At 65.2% G+C, this 17339-nt stretch overlaps 1 protein-coding gene across 3 annotated transcripts in view; it reads right to left on the bottom strand.

Moving 5' to 3' along the window:
• Nucleotides 1–5092: 5092 nt before the first annotated feature.
• Zfpm1 (zinc finger protein, FOG family member 1) overlaps nt 5093–17339 on the bottom strand; it is a 52454-nt gene continuing 40207 nt past the window's right edge. Inside the window, exons 4-9 of one of the 3 annotated variants that reach the window (XM_047530122.1) lie at nt 11806–11908; nt 10130–10311; nt 7930–8163; nt 7604–7699; nt 7380–7526; nt 5093–7240 (exon numbers count right to left, since the gene is read on the bottom strand). In XM_047530122.1, the coding sequence (XP_047386078.1) occupies nt 5505–7240; nt 7380–7526; nt 7604–7699; nt 7930–8163; nt 10130–10311; nt 11806–11908 (2498 nt within the window). In that variant the 3' untranslated portion in view covers nt 5093–5504. Of the gene's footprint in view, nt 7241–7379; nt 7527–7603; nt 7700–7929; nt 8164–10129; nt 10331–11805; nt 11909–17339 lie in introns of all 3 variants that reach the window. The other 2 variants (XM_047530120.1, XM_047530121.1) reach the window with 2 other exon arrangements.

The following is a 17339-nucleotide window of genomic DNA, read 5'->3' on the forward strand; positions in this document are numbered from 1 at the left end:
CTGTCTTAAAAGCAGGTTCTAACAATGATGGAGTGAAAGACCAGAGTCTATCCGCTGGTGACGTGGCCGTTAGGCAACTTAGGTGCAGGACAAAGTGGAGTTGGGTCTGGCTGGATGTCCACAGAAACCAGCTGTGGTGCCCGGGGGAATGCTGGCTCCAGAGTCAGCACGGGACATCTCAGCAACAACAGCTCGTGGGAGTCAGGCCGCCCAGGCACAGCTCCGGGGTTCAGGTGCAGGCAGCAGACACGCACAAAGGTGCAAGGGTGGGTGCGGGCAGCAGATGGCCCACCCCAACCCCAGCGGAGAAGAGCGAAGGCACAGACAGAATGGAGGCTGCCCATCAGCTGGCCTCAAGATGAGACTGTCCTGACCGCTGGGTGGCGAGGAGTGCTCGCCGGCTCCCGTAAGGGGAGAGGAAGTGGGGGGCAAGTGCTGGCTTTGAAGAGGGGAGGGACCAGGAGCCAGGGACGCAGAACCCTTTGCACGCTGGAGAAGGCTGGGGGCAGATGGTCCCCAGGACTTCCAGGAGGACGGCTCTCTGACCACATTGGGCTCCTGCCCCCAGCACCGTGCTCTGGAGGCACCAGGTCTGTGGCTCTGGCTGCAGCCTCATGGGAAGCACGCCACACGGAACTCCAGAAAGATTGAGCCATGGGCGGCAGGGCTGGCCAGGGCTGCAAGACGTCCCTTTTACGCTGGTGGTGGACAGGGGCCTGAAAATGGGACCATCTACTTCTGTTTGTGCCCTTGCGAAGCTAATACCAGGAATAGCACTTAGGGCTGGTCTGGAAGAAGAAACAGCTATGGCTTCAGGCAAGACAGAAAGGACGCAGAGGGCAGACACCAGACAGTGGTGACAAAGGATTCGCGGGGGCTCCCCATGGCGCTGGGGCCTTAAGTGACCAAGAGTCCATGAGCTGGAGGGACAGTCCAGTCAGAGCCTCCAGGGAGGGTGGGGGCAGGGACAGTCTCCTGCAACAAGCAGTTGGGATCCTCAAGTGCACCATCGCCCTGTGGACAGAGGTGTCTGAAGGAGCTGTACCCCAGAGGGCCAGGTCATGCGCCAGAAGGACAGGTGAGGAAACTGAGCCAGGTCCAGGTCACACAGAGACCCAGTGGCAAAGCTTCACCCGACCTATGGAGAGAAACCAGCCCCGAGAAAACCAAGTGCGGAGGATGGGAGGGGGCGCAGGCCTGTCCTGAGGAGGCGGGCGCTGCTCCAGAATGCCTGCGTGCTAACAGGACAGTAAGGAGGCCAGAGGAGAAGACCAAGAAACCCCAGGAGGGCTGGGGTTGCCGCTCATTGGCGGAGCGCTTGCCTTGCACATGTGAGGTACTGGGCTTGATCCTCAGCGCCACATAAAAATAAATAAAATAAAGGTATTGTGTCCATTTCCAACTAATAAAAAATATATATATAAAAGAAATCCCAGGAAAGCAGGAAGGTCAGAGAGCCGTGGGTCAGGCAGGAGTTTGAGAACACAGAATCAGCATGTGCCAGTGTGTGTGACCAGCACAGCTTTCACCTGACACCGAGGCAGAGGGCAGGTAGTGAGTTGTGGGTGGCACAGGCACAACCCCAGGTGTCCAGCCTCAGTGCCCACACCTGTGGGGTCAGTTGTGTGCCCGGGCAGCAGGGGACTCAGGGATCTGGTGGGGTGGGGTGCTGATCACCTCTCCTCTGCACAGGGAGAAAGCCAGAAGCATCCAGTGGCCACCGGGTCCTTGTGTGTGGTGGGACTGGGCGCGGTGACGCTGGTGCCAGTGCTGGGAAGGCTGTGTCCTTGCATGGGCCACCTGTGACCTCTGGGGAGGTGGGCTCTGGGCAGGGTCTAGCCTTTCTGACTGGAGATGGGGTGCCAGGCTGCTGTGGCCTCTCTGGACTGCCTGGGGCTTGGGCTCCACCCAGAGCAACTGGAACACCCAGGGCACTCCTGAAATATTCAGGACCCTCTTCCTGCCTCCCCTCCCAGGCCAAGAGCCCCCTCCTACCCCGTCCCCCTAAGATGCTCCTGTCCTTCCAGGGTCAGCCCTGGTGGGCCCCCTCCTACATGGAGCAGTGTGCTCCAGGCTCCTGGAGGCCCCCAGGCACTGATGGGCAGGACTGCAGAGTGGGATCAGGGCAGAGCGTCTGTGGGGGCAGGGATGGCCCTCCCTGCCCTGCCCAACCTGGCTCAGGAAGGCGTGAGGCTGATGTGCAGCCTGGGGACAGAGGAAGGTGACCACACCTGCACCTGCCACGGGTGTGAGCTTGCCAGAGAAGCATCTGAGGTCACCTCTGTCCCTGGACTGTGTATTGCCCATGCTCAGGTGATGCCAAGGTAGGATTCCAGCCTGAGAGTGCCCCAGAATGCCTGCCCTTGAAGGATGCTCCAGCTCAGTGGCCACAGGGCCTGCTCAAGGCTCTCCCAGGGCTGGTCCAAGTCCGGCAGGTGATGAGGTGGAAGGGCGTGGCGTTGGGCTGCCCCTCCCAACCCTCCTCCCTCCTCAGGGAGGACTGGGGCAGACCCCAGGTTGGCAGGCAGCACTAGGACAGGCCCACTGGCTGCTGCCCGCTGCTGTCTTCACTGGCTGCAGCCCCTGAGGGCTGGTTTGCTAGAGCAACCTGCAGGGCAAAGGCACTGCCTGTGGGAACAGCGCGTAGGCCGGCAGACCCACACGGCGAAGAGGGAGCACGCACAGCCCAGAGCCACAGTGCCGTCCTGCTGTGGGGGGAGGTCCTGCGGGGACTGCCAGCTGCGTGGGGACTCCCTGCTCCACACTCCCCGGGCAGTAGCGGGTGTGGGCTGCTCAGCTGACTGCAAGTCTGGCTGGGCTGGGGCGCCGGTTTCCAGAGCATGGCCAGCATCTGAGAACTTGGGCACTGGGAGCAGAGCGAGTGGTCAAGGCCCAGTCACACCAGTCGGGCGTCCTGGGCAGGTGCTGGTCCCCCTGAGGGCAGCCAGGGAAGCTCCACAGCTGACTGTGAGAGGGGTTTGGAAGAGTGAGGGTCTCCTGTGTCTATCTCACAGACATTGTGTGCCAAGCATTGTACGGGGCTCAGGGGTAGCTGGACGCGGTCCTGCCTGGGTGCTGCTGGCCTGGCCGGCACAGAAGCCTGGCTTCAGCCCGCAGGTCAAGCAGAAGAGGCTTGGAGGCAGGAAGGAGGATGGGCAGAACCATCTTGTCTGAGCACTCTGCAGGGGGCAGGCCTCAGGCCAGTCTCGAGGGGAGCAGGAGCTGGCAGGGGGTGCGGAGGGAGGAAGGGATGTTGGGGATGGCTTACAGATGCTCCCAGGGACGAGGGCACTGGCTGCACACAGGATTGGGACGGGGTTAGAGATGGTGGGTGTGGACGTGTGCAGCTAGTGGGGTGGCAAGGTATCACCGGCAGGGCTGGCTCAGAGGGAACACGGGTGAACAGTGGGGCGGTGTGGCTGAAGGCAGGAGTCAGTGGGGAGGGGCAAGAGGACTGGGGAAGAAACCCTGGTGACCCAGGGAGTGAGCTCCCACCAGGGGAGAAGAGGGTAGAGGGCACTAAGGAGGGTGCACACACGGGCACCGGGAGCCCCTTGAGGTGCTGGCCTGAGCTGCCAACCACGGCCAGGGTGTTGTGGGCAGGCAGGACAGGGCTCCACAGGGCGTCTTCCTGTGTGCCTGGGAGCAGGGCACCATGGGCTTTGCAGGGCACCATGGGCTTTGTGAAAGACCAGGGATCCAGTGGTGGAGGAGGGTCTCGTGTGGGCAGAGTGCCACCTGGAGGTCTGGACTGGGACCAGGGCAGCCCTGGAAGTGGGAGGGGCAGCAGCTGTTCCTAGAAGGCCAGCTGGGGGGGTTGGGGGGACCTGGAGCAGTAGTGGCGAGAGGACTTGAGGACAATGCCCAGGCTGGGACTCTGCCATGAGGATGTGGATTACCAGACCATGGTGCTCTGGAGGAATCACGTTGCTCTGAGAGCAAAGCACAGCAGGTGGGACCCCGTCAGCAACACGAGGGCAGAGGGAGGGGAGGGGACACACTGCAGGTGAGCCCCTCCTGGATGTGCCCTGGGACTGAGCTCTGGGGTCCAGTAGATATGACCAGTCTGGACAGATGCTGGGGCATCCCTGTGCCCCTGGGGTTGGGGGGCCAGCATCTTGGAGCAGGAAGAAGGCTCCCTGGGGGAGTGCGAGGAGTCCTGGCTAGTCTCGTGTGCAGTGGCTATTGGGGCAGTTATGGGCTAGAGGCAGCATGGCCGGTCCTGGGAGCACAGCGGGATTTCAGGGAGAGGGCGGCAGGGGATTCAGGGGACACAGGGAGACTGACGGCACCTGTGGCGCTACCTGTGGAAACTCCCATCCCAGGGGATGGGCACATGCCAGAGCAGGGTCCTGGGTGTAGGAGGGGACTGACTGGCACAGGCCTTGTGCAGGTGTAAACCTAGGACGGTGGGGCAGCAAATGCCCAGCTCTGCACCACAGGGGCAGTGGAGGCTATGGGATCCACTGCACCTGAGGTTTGTGACGCTGCTGGAGGGACCTGCTGGTGACAGGGCTCAGCCCAGTTTACAGTTCAGCCAGGGCTGAGCTCCTGGAGGGGCCACATGATCATCTCCTGCCATTTCATAGGTGTGGAGACCGAGGCACATACAGGTGGCTGGGGGAGCTACATGGCCCTGGGTCATTTTCTGTGTGCTATCTCAGCAGTGGAGTGTAGGAGGGACAGGAGGGGCAGCACGGGAGGCCTGCTCACATCTGGAGCCTGCCTTGGGCCTTCTGCCCCTCACTTCCTGTCTGGCCTTCATGAAAGAAGCACCTAAGACAAACAGGCAGCCTGGAGACCAGGATCCTTACCCAGCCAACTCCCCTGGGATCCAGAACCACATCCCAGCCCCCAATGCCTGGTGGCCTTGGCAGTACGCTCTGTGGTGGGTCCCCATGGGCAGGGCCTATGAGCCATGACTCGGGACCACTAACTCTTGTACACAGCCCAGCCCAGTAGCCCCCCGCCCTTGAGGGCTGGGTGGGAAGGAAACGAGCCTTGGGTAGGAGAGGCCACCTGGGTGGTCTGCTGGGTGACACCTCATTGCCATTCCCTGAGTACTGACTGTGCCTTGCAAGCTGCTGAGGGAGACCAGCAGAGTTGGTAGAGAAGGGGTGTATTCGTTTCCTAGATACACCAGGCTGGAGGGCATTCCTGGCTGCCCAGCTGCAAAGCTGTGGCCAGAACGTGTTCAGCCCAGCATTGCCGCGTCCACTCTTGGCCTGTGCAGGGCTTAGCTCAAGCAGAGTGGGTTGGAGGTGGTGCTGGAGAGGCTGACGCTTTGGGCCTGGGCAAGCACCGGGCTGCAGCCTTCCAGTGCACTGCCATACCCTGAACCCCAGGGTGGCCCATGCCCAGTTAGGCTCGAGCTCTTTCTCCGGGCATTGGGGGTGGATGCGGGGACTGTGCTCAGAGAACCAGGCCCGCGGCCAGCGCGCTGCTCACAGCGAACGTCTTTATTGAGCGCCCGGGTCCACAAGGCCTGGGTCTGCGCGGCCGGCTCACTTCACGTGCTCGGAAGCGTGCGAGGAGCAGTAGTACTTCTTGTGCGCGATGAAGGTGGACAAGCTGCTGAACCTGATGTTGCATAGGCGGCAGTAGCGGTGGCTGGGCGCCTGGGTCGCGGGTGGGCCCTTGCCGGGCGTCGCTGCGCCCGGGTCAGCGGGATCCGCCGGGGGCGCAGGCGGGGACGGAGAGCGCGGCGCGCGGCCGTCCGGGCTGTCCGGCGCGCTGGGCTCGGGCCGGGTCACGCGCAGGCCGTGCGCCTGGCGCAGGTGCTCCAGCAGGTCGCCGCGGGCGCGCGCGCTTGGGGGGCAGTAGGGGCAGGCGGCGGCCGGCCGCAGCGGCGCGGCGGGGCACGAGTACTGCTTGTGCGCCAGGTAGGCCTCGAGGCTGTGGAAGCTCACGCGGCACGCCGTGCACTCGTGGTAGTCGGCCAGCGCGGGCAACGCAGCCGCCGGGCCGTCTGGGGGTTGGCGCCGCGGCCGCTTGCTCAGGTCAATGGGGCCATCGGCCGCCGGCTCGGGGGCTGGGCCCGCGGTTGTTCCGCTTCCGGGCCGCGGCGAGGCGGGCGGCTCCGGCGCGGGACCCGGTGGGGCGGGGGCGGGGCCTGTCGCCGGCGGAGCTGGACCCGCAGCGTGCAGCTCGTACAGCTTGCGGCGCCTGCGCGTGCGCACGGGCGGCGCGGTCAGCGCGGGCGTCCCGGTCCCCGGGGTGGGCGCCGGCGCTGGTACTGGCGGCCGGCGGGGTGGCGGGTCGTGACGCGAAGCGCAGTAGTAGCGCTTGTGCACCGTGTAGGTCTCGTGGCGACTGAAGCGGATGTTGCAGGCCTCGCACAGTGTGCGGCTGGGGTCGTCCTCTGCGTCGTCCACCGAGCTGCCCGGACTCTGACTGCCCTCGCTGCCCCGGCCGGCTGCCTCGGCCTCGGGCGTGGCGGCGCCGCCCGCTTCGTCCTCACGTGTCCCGGGGCCCGGCGACGAGCGTGTTGTGTCGGGCTCGGCGGGCGGGCCGGGGGTGGCCCGCGGTGGACCCGGGGGCGCCTTGGGCCTGCGTGCGGCCTGTGCGTCCTCGGGCGGGCGGCGGCCGGAGCAGTAGAGCCGCTTGTGCACGTAGAAGTTGTTGACGTTGTTGAAGGTGATCTCGCACTCGAAGCACGTGGCGCCCTTGGCCCCGGCGAAGAGGCCAGCTGGTGTCCCCGTCACGCCCGCACCCTGCTGCAGCCGACTGTGCACCAGCTCGGACATCTTGGCCAGGATCTCCGAGGCCTGCGGCGCGCCTGGGGGAGCGGCCGCATCTGGCCCGAACACGTAGTGCGGCAGGAAGAGCGCTCCAGCCAGGCCCAGCTCACCGGGTCCTGGGCTGGAGCCGGGTGTGGGACTGGACAGCTCTGCTTTCACCCTGGTTGCAGTGGGGCTGTGCGGTGATGGCGTCCGCGACAGAGCCTGGGGCCCTGGCTCTCCAGGGGCTGGAGCACGGGCTACTTCTGGCTCCACTGCCTCCACCTTGATGCTCCTGGGAGCCGCGGGGGTCTCACTGCTGCCACCATTCTGGGGGGCCACTCTGGCCTCTCCGTTGGTGGCCTCAGCCAGAACCTTTCTGTCCTGTCCTGGTGATGGGGTGGGTGCCAGGCCTAGGTCGGTTGAGGCCCGGGAGCCACGTGGAGCTGAGTGCTGCTGGATACTGGCCAGACTGTCTGCAAGGTGACCACAGGGGTGGCTTCTCAGGCTGGGGCCAGGCTCTGGCGGGGCCAGAGGGGGAAGAGGTGTGCTTGGTAGAAGTGGTTTATAGTCACAGCTGAAACTGACCCTCCCTGCCTGTGGACAAGCCCCCTTCCCCCCCTTCTGGAGGCCTGTGGGGCAGTGGCAGGGACTGCTCACCTGGGGGCAGCTTGGCAGCTGGATGTCCGGCCCCTGGAGAGTATATCTCACCCTTAGAGCCCGGCTGGCAGACCATGTGGTTGGTCACTAAGTGGCTGTAGAGGATGTCCCTTGTGGTGGAGATGAAGCCACAGCTGTGACAGACACCTGCGGACCATGTGGTGGTCAGAGCCTGTAGCAGAGGTGGTGGCCCACAACCCCCTCCTGTCCCCCAGCCCACCTACCACTGAGTGTGTCTGTGTGCACCTTGAGATGGCGCTCGCAGTTGGCCTTGGTGGTGAAGGCTGACAGGCAGATGAGGCACACGAAAGGCCGCTCTCCTAGAACACATGGGGGTCAGGGGCCAGCTTGGGGCGCGGCCTGGCCATCAGCCCGAGGGCCAGGAGGCCGGGCCCAGCCCAGGCCTTGCATAGCGTGGATTGCTCTGTAAGCACCCTTTGGCCCCTAGGACCCGGGCAGGGGCCCTGCCCTGGGCTGACCGCTAGCCACAGGTGGGCTGCCCGCTCAGGGGCCCGTGCCTTCAGGACCCTCTGGTCCGGGAGGGGCTCACCACTGTGGCTGCGCAGGTGGATCTCCAGGGAGCTGGCGCTGGGGCAGCTTTTGCGGCACTGGGGGAAGGGGCAGATGCGCTCGTTGGGGTGGGCCTCCTTGGGCTTCTCCTCGGTGGCGGCCGTGGCTGGGGAGCCCGCACTCTGGCGGCTGGCGCAGTAGTACAGCAGGTGGGCTTGCAGGTTGCGCTCGCTCCGGTACCAGATGCCACAGTCCTTGCAGGGGAAGACGTCCTCTGTGGGGCAAGGTGGCACCCGCTGAGGGTGGGCACTGGGCAGCAGAGGGACCTGGGCCCGAGGGGCTGTGTTTGTCTTGCCCTGTAGTGGCTACTTCCTGGCCATCCTTGGTAGCCCTGGCCCCGTTTGATGGGTTTTGAGATCCTTGAGGAGTGGGACCTTGGTCATCCCCAGGCCAGCCCTCCATGCCTGCTGCCTCAGAGCCCCCTCCCAGCAGCGAGCCCCAAGGAGACGTCGCTGATGACCCCGAGCCCCAGATGCCACAGGAGTGGTGGCCCTGGCCCTCCTCCAGGAGGCCGCCTCTTTGAGGGGACCCAGCGCTGCCTGGCTGGGGGAGGTGGCTTCTCCCTGGTACCTCATTTTCCTGGTGGCCCAGCTCCTGCTGTGCTGTTTATCTTTGTTCTTGGGTTTTGCTGATTTGGGGTCTCAGGCAGCTCTGCTCTCTCTGCTAAGGCCTGCGGGTCTGGACTCCGAGAGGTCACCAGAGGGGGATCTGTCTGTCTCTGAAGGCCATAGCTGGGAGCCATGCTGCTGGCTGGGTGAGGGGCAGGGGCTGCAGCCCTGGAACTAAGCCAGGATGGCCCACCTACTGCTGCCAAAACCAAGCCCTGGGAGGTGCGGCTCAGCCACCGCAGAGCCTCGGGCGTTGCTGCTGCTGCCCCTGCGTGGCGGGAGGAGACAGGCCTGGGACCAGGGTCTGAACACTCTGGCTTGGTACAGCTCTTCAGACCGCCAGCTCCGCAGAGGCCTGTGCCCACTGCCCATGGAGGAGCTGGGCAGGGTTTCAGATGACAAGGTGCCCAGCCCACTGGTGTCCTTCAGCTGACATGTCCTTTGGACGGTGCTGTGTGGGACTGAGGTACTGATCCCTGACCTCAGGCCCTGGAGGAGGAAGCTGGGGCCCTCTGAGCGGCCAGGCAGAAGGCTGGCCTTGGAGGTGGGCACGTAGTCTCGCAAGCTGTAGAAGGGCACGGGGCCTCACTAACCCACTGTATCTCCCTGGAGTCAGGTTTCCCAGGCACCCCGAGAGCCAGCTGGGTGGCGCTCCCACCCCTGGCCCAGGTGAGGTGGCCTCCCTGGCCTCCTGGAGGCCGTTCCAGCCTCCCATGTCCCTCAACTCTCCTTCCTGGGGAAGAGACAGAAGCAGACGCTCCTGCCCATTTGCTTCCTGCCACCTCCTGGCCCCTGCGGGCCCTGCCTTCTCGCCTGCCCATCCTTTCTGAGGGCCCTGTGTAGAGTCCTTGCGGAGCCCCTTACCTGGAGTCACCTCCGAGGTATGCCTCCTGCCAGCCTGGAGTGGCCATCTTGGGGCCTCATGGGCTGTGCACCGAGGCTGGGCCTCGCCTGGCCATTGTGTCTCCAGAGTGGCTTCCCCAGCGCCCTCTTGTTTCCTTGGTGGCTGCGCCAGGGCCTGAGGCTGGCTGCTGTCTGCCCCAGGTCAGGGGAAGGGCTCTGCAGGGTGGCCATGCTGCCAGTCCCACTGGGTCCTGGGTTTTGTGGCATGTGGGGAGTGGGTGTCCCGTCCTTGCTGTCCTCACTTAAGAGGCAGGTGTCCAGTCGTGCTTCATGGAGAGCCACAGGCTTCCCATTGGGCGTGGGGATACAGAGTCCAGTCTGGGCTTCAGGCCAGTTTGCCTGCCCTTCCCATGGTGTCCCTGCCCTGGGGCTTGGCCCCACTGCTGCCCTGGCACCCTCTTGCCCTGCTCCCTCTTGTGGAACCCTAAGTCCAGTTGCTTTGCCCTGGAAGCCCCTCTGTGCTCTCCAGCGCCTGGGTGTCCCCAGCCTCAGTTCAGTGGGCTGCCTGTGGGTGTAACATTTTACCTTCTGGGCGTCTTGGGGAATGAACCTAGGTCCTTGTGCTTGCTGACCACAGTCCTGCCCCCGAGCTTCCTGTGGCCCTCATCTTTAGTCCCTGAGCTCCTGGGCACACCACAGCCCAGCCCCGGTGGGGGTCAGTGCACTTACTGTTGATGACTGCAGAGGCCAGGATGGACGCCATGCCGGCCTGCTGGGGCAGGAGCTGGATGTCAGTGTGCACCGGGGCCGGACACTCGGGCTCTGCGGGCTCCTCCTTCACGGCGGGACTGCAGGGCTCAGCCACGAGGAACACACGCAGGAGTCCACCTGCAGGCACTGGCTTGGTGACCCTGCACCAGAGGGTGTCATCTGGAGGACACAGGCAGCCATGATGCTGGCAGCAGCAGCTTGGGGCTCGTTGCCACTCGTCCCTCCCTGTGTCCCTCAGCGAGTCCTGGAGGACCCCACGCTGCCTGGGGTGAGAGCAGGGTCCAGGGCCACTGCAGGAGGTGCGGTGCCTGGGTCTGCAGCTGCACCCAGCTGGTTTCTGTGGTGTGCTGTCCTCCCTCTGGCTGAGTCTCTGGGCAGGAGGCACAAGGCCTGCTTGCTCTCTGTCCACCCCGTGGGAAGGCCCTCAGGGTGGCCAGCCCAACTGCCCCATTCCCAGGAAAGTAACTGGAGGGGAGACCTTGCATAGCCACTTGGGCCCCCAGGAAAGTGGCTGGAGGGTGGCCTCAGAATGGTTCCTCTGGAAGTTGGCCAGGTATAGCTAGTCCCACGGAAGCCTGTAGGGGGCAGCCTCTGCCAACGAAGCACAGGAGAGCTGGGCCAGACTGGCTGCTGGCTGGCAGGACCCCGGGAGCCTGGCTGGGGAAGGAGTGGCAGCCACCCTGTGCTCGGGACAGGCTCTACCGACCAGCGAGGCCCAGAGACCTCTGAGACTGTGGTGTCCCCAGCCACTGCCTGTCCCAAGGCACAGGCACCACCCACGTGAGCCACCTTGTTAGCACTGGCCCTGGGAGGAGGCTTGGCCTTCCTGGGTGCCACACCGGGCCAGGGCCCCGTTGCATGGGCTGCAGGAGGGGCGAGCCAGGTGGTTGTGATCGGCCTGTGCCCAGCCAGGCATGCAGACTCACAGCTGCCTGCTCACTGCCCACACCCAGCCCTGGTGGCCGCGGTGCCTTCTAGCTGGTGGCTCTGGGCCCTAAGAGCATCTTTTGGTGGGGCAGTGCTGGCCCAGGCCCCTGGAGCCGCGGGCAGCGCAGGCCTCTGGCTCCGCCTGCCTGTACGGGGCTGTGCTGCAGAGGCCACCGCCAGTCGGAGCTCTGAGGCCCCAGCACAGGAGCCCGGCACGCGGGAGCCTTCCTGCCCCGCTCTGGGAGGGTGGTGGGCGTAGGGGCAGCCTTGCTGCAGCCCCCTGCTCAGCCACGCTGTCCACCCTCCAGGTGGGGAGAGTGGCCTTGCCCAGGGTCCCATAAGGAGCACAGGCACAGCTGGGTCTGGACACAGTCCTGCCAGCACAGCTGGGCTGGTGGACACCTGTGGGTGTCTACCACCCCTGCCAGTCAGCTTGGGCCTCCCGAGTCCCTGTGAGCAGTCACCGCTGGAGCTGGGGACAGGACTGCGGCTGAGCCAGCCTGCAGCCCAGCCCGCCTGGGCTCCCGCACGGGCAGGCGGACCTCGGGTCGCAGCTCCCTGGCCCACAGCAGCTGTGCGCTGAGGCTTGCCTCCCCAGCCGCAGCCTGACAGGCTGGTTTCCCTTTAAGGGCCAGCCCAGGCAGAGCCAAGCGACCCCACCTTCCGGAAGGCCCCTGAGAGGAAGGGAAGCGCCACATGATACCAACCCTTCCTGTAGATCTCTGCGTTGGCTTCGGCCTCTGTCCGGGCCTGGGGCAGTGTCCTCAGCCAGCAGGCCTCGTCCACCAGAAGCAGGGTCAGGGCCGGGCCCTGGGGAGAGGAGGGGTGGGGGGCTCAGTCAGCACAGGAAGAGCCGTGGGGTTCCACAAGACAGGCTCCACAGTGCCTGCTGTCGCCAGGCTGCCAGTGCTTTGTGCCATGGGCGGTCAGTGGCTTGGCAACTGATGGACCTGTGGCCTGCATCCCTGTCAGCACTGTGTCCACCGCTGGGACTCAGAGCCACAGCAGGGAGCAGCACTTATAGTTGGGTGCTGGGTCCTTTTGGAAAGTAAGGCCCAGAGTGGTCAAGCAACCCACCCAAGGTCACACAGCCAATGAGTGGTACATCCTGAATTGCACCTGGATCTGTGTCCCCACCATACCCACTGCCTGGGCATCCTACCCCACATAGCCCCTGCACCCTCCAGATGAGCACACCAGCCCAGAGTACGGCTTCCTGGAGACTGACTGTCCCCCATGGTGGGGCTGCCTCTGCTGCAGAGCCAGGGGCAGGCAGGGTCACCTTTGTCCCTGAGGCTGGCCCAACCACTTAGGCCTAAGATAGCTGTGTCACATCGGGGCAGCCCTATGTGCACCTGGCCTGTCTCCTGGGAAGCAGGTCCTCCCCACCTCACAGGCAAGGAAAGGGCACCTCCAGCTGGAGCTGTGCACACCCCCTGCAGCTGGTCTGGGCTGGCCCCCAGCCCCTGGGCAGAGGAGGCACAGGCCAGTCCCAGCCCACTGTTGAAGGAGGGTCCCGGTGGTGTGTGGAGGGTGAGCTGCAGGCCCAGCTTGCGGTAGCTGCCGTCCCCTGGGGTCAGGCTCAGGCTCAGCCCCACTCCCTGGCCCCAGGACTGCGCTCCCTGCACAGTGGTCCCACCCTGGCCGGGCGTGAGGACCATGCAGCGCACTCCACACGTGACTCATCTGGGCACCCCTGTCTATGGGGCAGTTGGCCATGGCCCCAGTGGGGAGGGTCAGCAGGAGGTGGGGTGGCGACTGTGGGGCCCTGGCAGGCCCTGGGGACCTCCCTGCCCAGTCTGTGCTCCGCTCCCCAGGCGGGGCTGCCCACTCTGCTTTGGAGCCGGGCAGCAGGCCCAGCCCGGGGGGCCTCTCTGGACCACCTCTGCTGCAAGCCCCATGCCCGTGGCAGGGAGCCAGCAAGATCAGGCCTTGGCGGACCCTGGGGATGGGCCCAAGGCTTCCGCACCACCTGCCTGCTGCCCCGTGGCAGTCACGAGGAGGAGCGGGAGGAGATGAGCGGCCAGTGGGCCGGGAGAGCCCTGGCCTGGGAGGGAACCAGCTGGGGCCAGCACCCTGGCAAATGGGGTGATGCCCCCACCCTCGCCTGGGGCTGCTGGGAGCCCTGGGAGGCCCCCGGGCCCCTGCCTGTGCTGGGCCTGTCCTTGGCCTGCGGCTGACCCTTGTGGGGCTGGCCACTGCCCTCCCATCTTGGCTGTTTCCTCCAGGGACACTGGGGTCTGAGTGAGGGCCTCAGCAGGGCCTGCCTCGGTCAGCACACGTGAGCTTGGGCTGCCCTGCTGCCAGTTTCCCCTGGGCAGTGAGGCCAGGCAGTCGGGCAGGCCCCACAGGGACCCCCGATGTCCTCCTGGGTGCCTCCACCACTCCTGCTGCAGACAGGCTGGAGCCCGAGGGCGCCTGGGACCCTCAGGGCTGCAGGGCAGGGGGTGGGAGCTGGGTGCCACCCGTGGGTCTCTGCTGTTCAGCAGGGCACCTGTGAGGCCAGGCCAGGGGGCAGATCCCAGGGCGGTGGGCAGGTGGGCCGGCACGCAGGCTGGGGACAGGCGGCTCCTCCGCCCCGCAGGCCTGGGCTGGTGGCTCTGGCGGGTGGGCGCCGGGCTGGCCCTCCCTGCGGTGGCCTTCCAAGTCTCTAATGAATATTAATGAGTGGAGGAGGGCGAGAAAATTAATCTGCCTGATCCCGCGATGGGTGCTGCGGTAACGATATGAAATCTAATTATTCGTCCCAATATTTCTAAACCCTCACACTGAGACTGACAGCCTCGCGGTCGGTTTTAATGCTTATCGCTCTCAGAAGCAGCGTGTTCGCAGCGTGATAAAAACGTGCGGCTCTGCTGACGCGGCACAACCCGTCTTCTGTGGAGGTCCGGGTGCCGTGGCACCGGCTCCCGCCACGCCACCAGCAGCAGCGCCCCAGGGCGCCGTGGGCACGCCTGGGCACCACGGGCACGCCTGGGCCCGCCCCGGGTCAGCCTGAGCAGGGAGGGACCGGGCCCTGCCTGTGTGGGACCCCAGGGGAGGGGCGGCCATGACTCCCAGGCCGGCCCCAGCCAGCTCCCGCCCAGGCGGGAAGGCCGACCCAGGTCAGCCTGAGCCACAGGCCTCCCCACTCGGCCACTGTGGCAGCCGGGCTCCTCCACCTCCCTTTGGAGCAGCGCTGGACAGAAGCTTCTCTGGTGCTGAGGCCCTTCCTGTCCTGCCCTACCAGGGGCCGTGGGGACAAGCTGAGGGGGCCTATTCCTAGCTCCCTGGCCTGGCCCCTCTGCCTGGACACCGCAGACAGGAGCTGGGCCTTTCCCTCCCTCACGGGCTCCACGCCCAGCCTGGGCCCCCTTGGCCTGGCAGGCATGTCCAGGGCCTGGGGCCTGGCCTGCTGGCTGTCCCTCAGAGTCACTGTCCCTCCCGGCTCCTGGGCCAGCCCCACCCAGCCTGGGATGCTGGTCACCACTTTAAATTCCCCAGTGGATCTGAGAACCCTCCTGTTCCCCAACAAAGAGGTCAGTGTCTCCATTCTGCGGGCTGATAACATCGGAAACTCTATCTGCACCACATCCGCTGTGACAACTTTCTCTGAGGCTGTTCCCAACCCTCGCTGTGCCCACCACCTTGCCACCGGGAGGGGCTGGGCCATCCCAGGCCAGCACAGACTCGGGGAGGAATGGGGCTCTGTCCACTGCCCTCCAGCCCATCTTGAGTCCCTCTCCTGCCCCAGACGCCACCTGCAAGGAGCCTGGCTTGCAGGTGAGGGCCGAGGCCTGCTGAGGCGGCCATGCAGGACAGAACCAGGGCCACAAGGCTCTGCCTCACCCACAGCTTGTCTGTCCTTCCCTCTTTCATCCCTCCCCAGGTGGACAGTACCCGAGTGCCAGTGTGTGCCGGGTGCTGGGGCCACAGGGGATGGGACAGGGAGCAGCGAACTTGAGGCTTGGCCGTGTGACCGGGCTGTGCATGTTGTGGTCAGCAGGTGCTGCCCTGGGCCCCCAGAAGGGGCGGTGAGGCCTGGGAGATGTCTTGAGAGGCTGCATGTGCCCCATGCCCCTCTTGCCAGCCATCCAGTCCCAGCTGCCCTCTCCCTGACTCCCAGCCCTTCTCTTGGGGTGGCCCCTGGGCCCAGGGACAGGAGAGTCAGGGCTTTCCGGGGGCGGGGCAGGTGTCCTGGAGCCTGGGATACTTTCCCAGCTCCTGCTGCCACAGGACCTGCCAGGCCTCCCGTCTCCCCCATACCTGGTGCTCCGGCAAGACCAGGCCCCTCAGGCCGTCCTGTGGAGGGCCAGGGTCCTGTGGGGCTGAGCCAGCTCTGGGGAGTGGGCTGAATAGGGCCCCCAGGGACGCCCACCTGGAGCCTGTGCATGCTGCCTTATTTAGAGAAGGAGTCTCTGTGGGTGGGCTCTGTTAAAGATCTCAAGAGATCGTGCTGGGTTAGGTGGGGCCTAACTCCTATGCCCCTAGAGGGGAAGAGCTGGGGAGGAGTCAGGGAGAAGGCTGTGCAGAGCCCAGGCGGTGTGTCCACAGCTGAGCGCCAACTGGGGCCACCAGAAGTCGCAGAGGGGCCGCCCACCCACACCCTGGTCCCGACTCCTGTGGCTGGAACTCCAAGACCCCTGGCTGTGGTGCCCAGGGGTCTAGGTGGGGAGGGGAGTTGGCTCTGCCTGGGTGATGACCTGCTGCTGGCCGTCAGGACTCCTGGCACGGCAGGAGGGCCCTTCAGCCCTAGCAGTGCCTCCGGAGGCCCAGCCCCAATCTAGGAGAGGGCGTCACAGACCACTGTGGCCTCACTGGAAGGGAGCGCCAGCCCGTCTGAGCAAACACTGGCCAGAGCCACGTGGCAGGGAGGGTCCACGTGGCCACCTGGGTCTCCAGCGTGGCTTGGCTGACAGCCCAGCACTGCTCGGTGGCCCTGGGTCTTTCGCTGGTCTCACTGAGACCATGGTGGGCTCATGGCTAAAGCAAGAGAACTGCGGGCCACAGGACAGACAGGCAGACAGAGCCAGTACAGACCGGGCTACAGAGTGGGCTCACTTGCTCACCCCCACCTACCCACTCATCTGTCCATCCACCCGCATGCCAATCTGTGCACCCACTCATCCACCCATCTACCAGTCCATCCGCTTACCCACCCATCCATCCATCCACTGTCCATCCACCTACTGTCTATCCACCCTCCACCCATCCACTCATCCATCCATCCACTGTCCACCCACTTGTCCACTCTCCACTCATCCGCCCACCCACGTGTCCATCACGAGTGCTCCTTCTGCATCTGAACAGGAAGTCTGGAGCTGGCTGGCCCCAGGCCCTCTTCTCCAGTGCCTCAGCGGCTCAGGGAGGGAGGGCGAGGCAGGCTAAATGGACACCCACCCCACTCGGGCTCTATGCGTGCAGTCTCCTTCCCAGGCACCAGGATGGACGTGTCTGGTGCTGGGCACTGAGGGAGCCTCCCCCAGCCTGCCTGCCATGAGCAGCCCTGACTCCAGCCCTCAGGGGTGCAGGGGGACAGGGTCGTCACGTCCAACCCGGGCCCGCTGCCTCCTCTCTCCTCTCTTGAGAAGAGGACGCCTGGTGGCTGATAGGACAACCTGGGGCAGGAGGTGCCGTCATCCTGGGGAGGCCCCCGGGGAGCTGGGCCCCATCAGCGGCGCTCACTAAGGAGCCACCGCAACGGCAGCAGAGATATCTAGACAATAAGCGAAGTATCGGAAAGGGGCCTATCTTTCAGAAATCAATCATCCTGTGCAGTGTCTGGACACTCGGCGCCAAGGCAGAGATAGAGCCTCGCTGGGGAGATAAGGGTTAATCAGGGTTTCGTTCTGCAGGAGACAGAGCAGGCAGCCGCTTCCTCTCCAACCCTCTGCAAGGGCCCCGGAGCTTCTCCGCTCAGCTCACTGCGCTGGACGCGTCTCGGCCTGGGAGGGTTTCTGCCCTCGGTGGGTCTCCCCAGGCCGACCTGGCCCTGGGCCCAAGGCCAACCCTGGACAGGGCCAGGCACACGGGGAGGGGTCCTGAGGGGAGGCTCACTGGGCGGGTTGCATGTGGGCTCCAGCTCTCCCCTGCTGCTTGATCCTGGTCACTCAGGCAAGTCACCTGACCTCTGGTGCCTCAGTTTGTCATCTGTAAAGTGGGGGTGGTGGCAGTGCCTCGCAGGGCAGGACTGCAGCTGGACGGCCTCTGACGTGTTGGAACACAGGCTGCCAGACCCAGTCCAGCTCCTGGCCACTGGGCA

This window comes from Sciurus carolinensis, chromosome 16 (assembly GCF_902686445.1).
Source record: "Sciurus carolinensis chromosome 16, mSciCar1.2, whole genome shotgun sequence".
Classification (NCBI taxonomy): domain Eukaryota; kingdom Metazoa; phylum Chordata; class Mammalia; order Rodentia; family Sciuridae; genus Sciurus; species Sciurus carolinensis.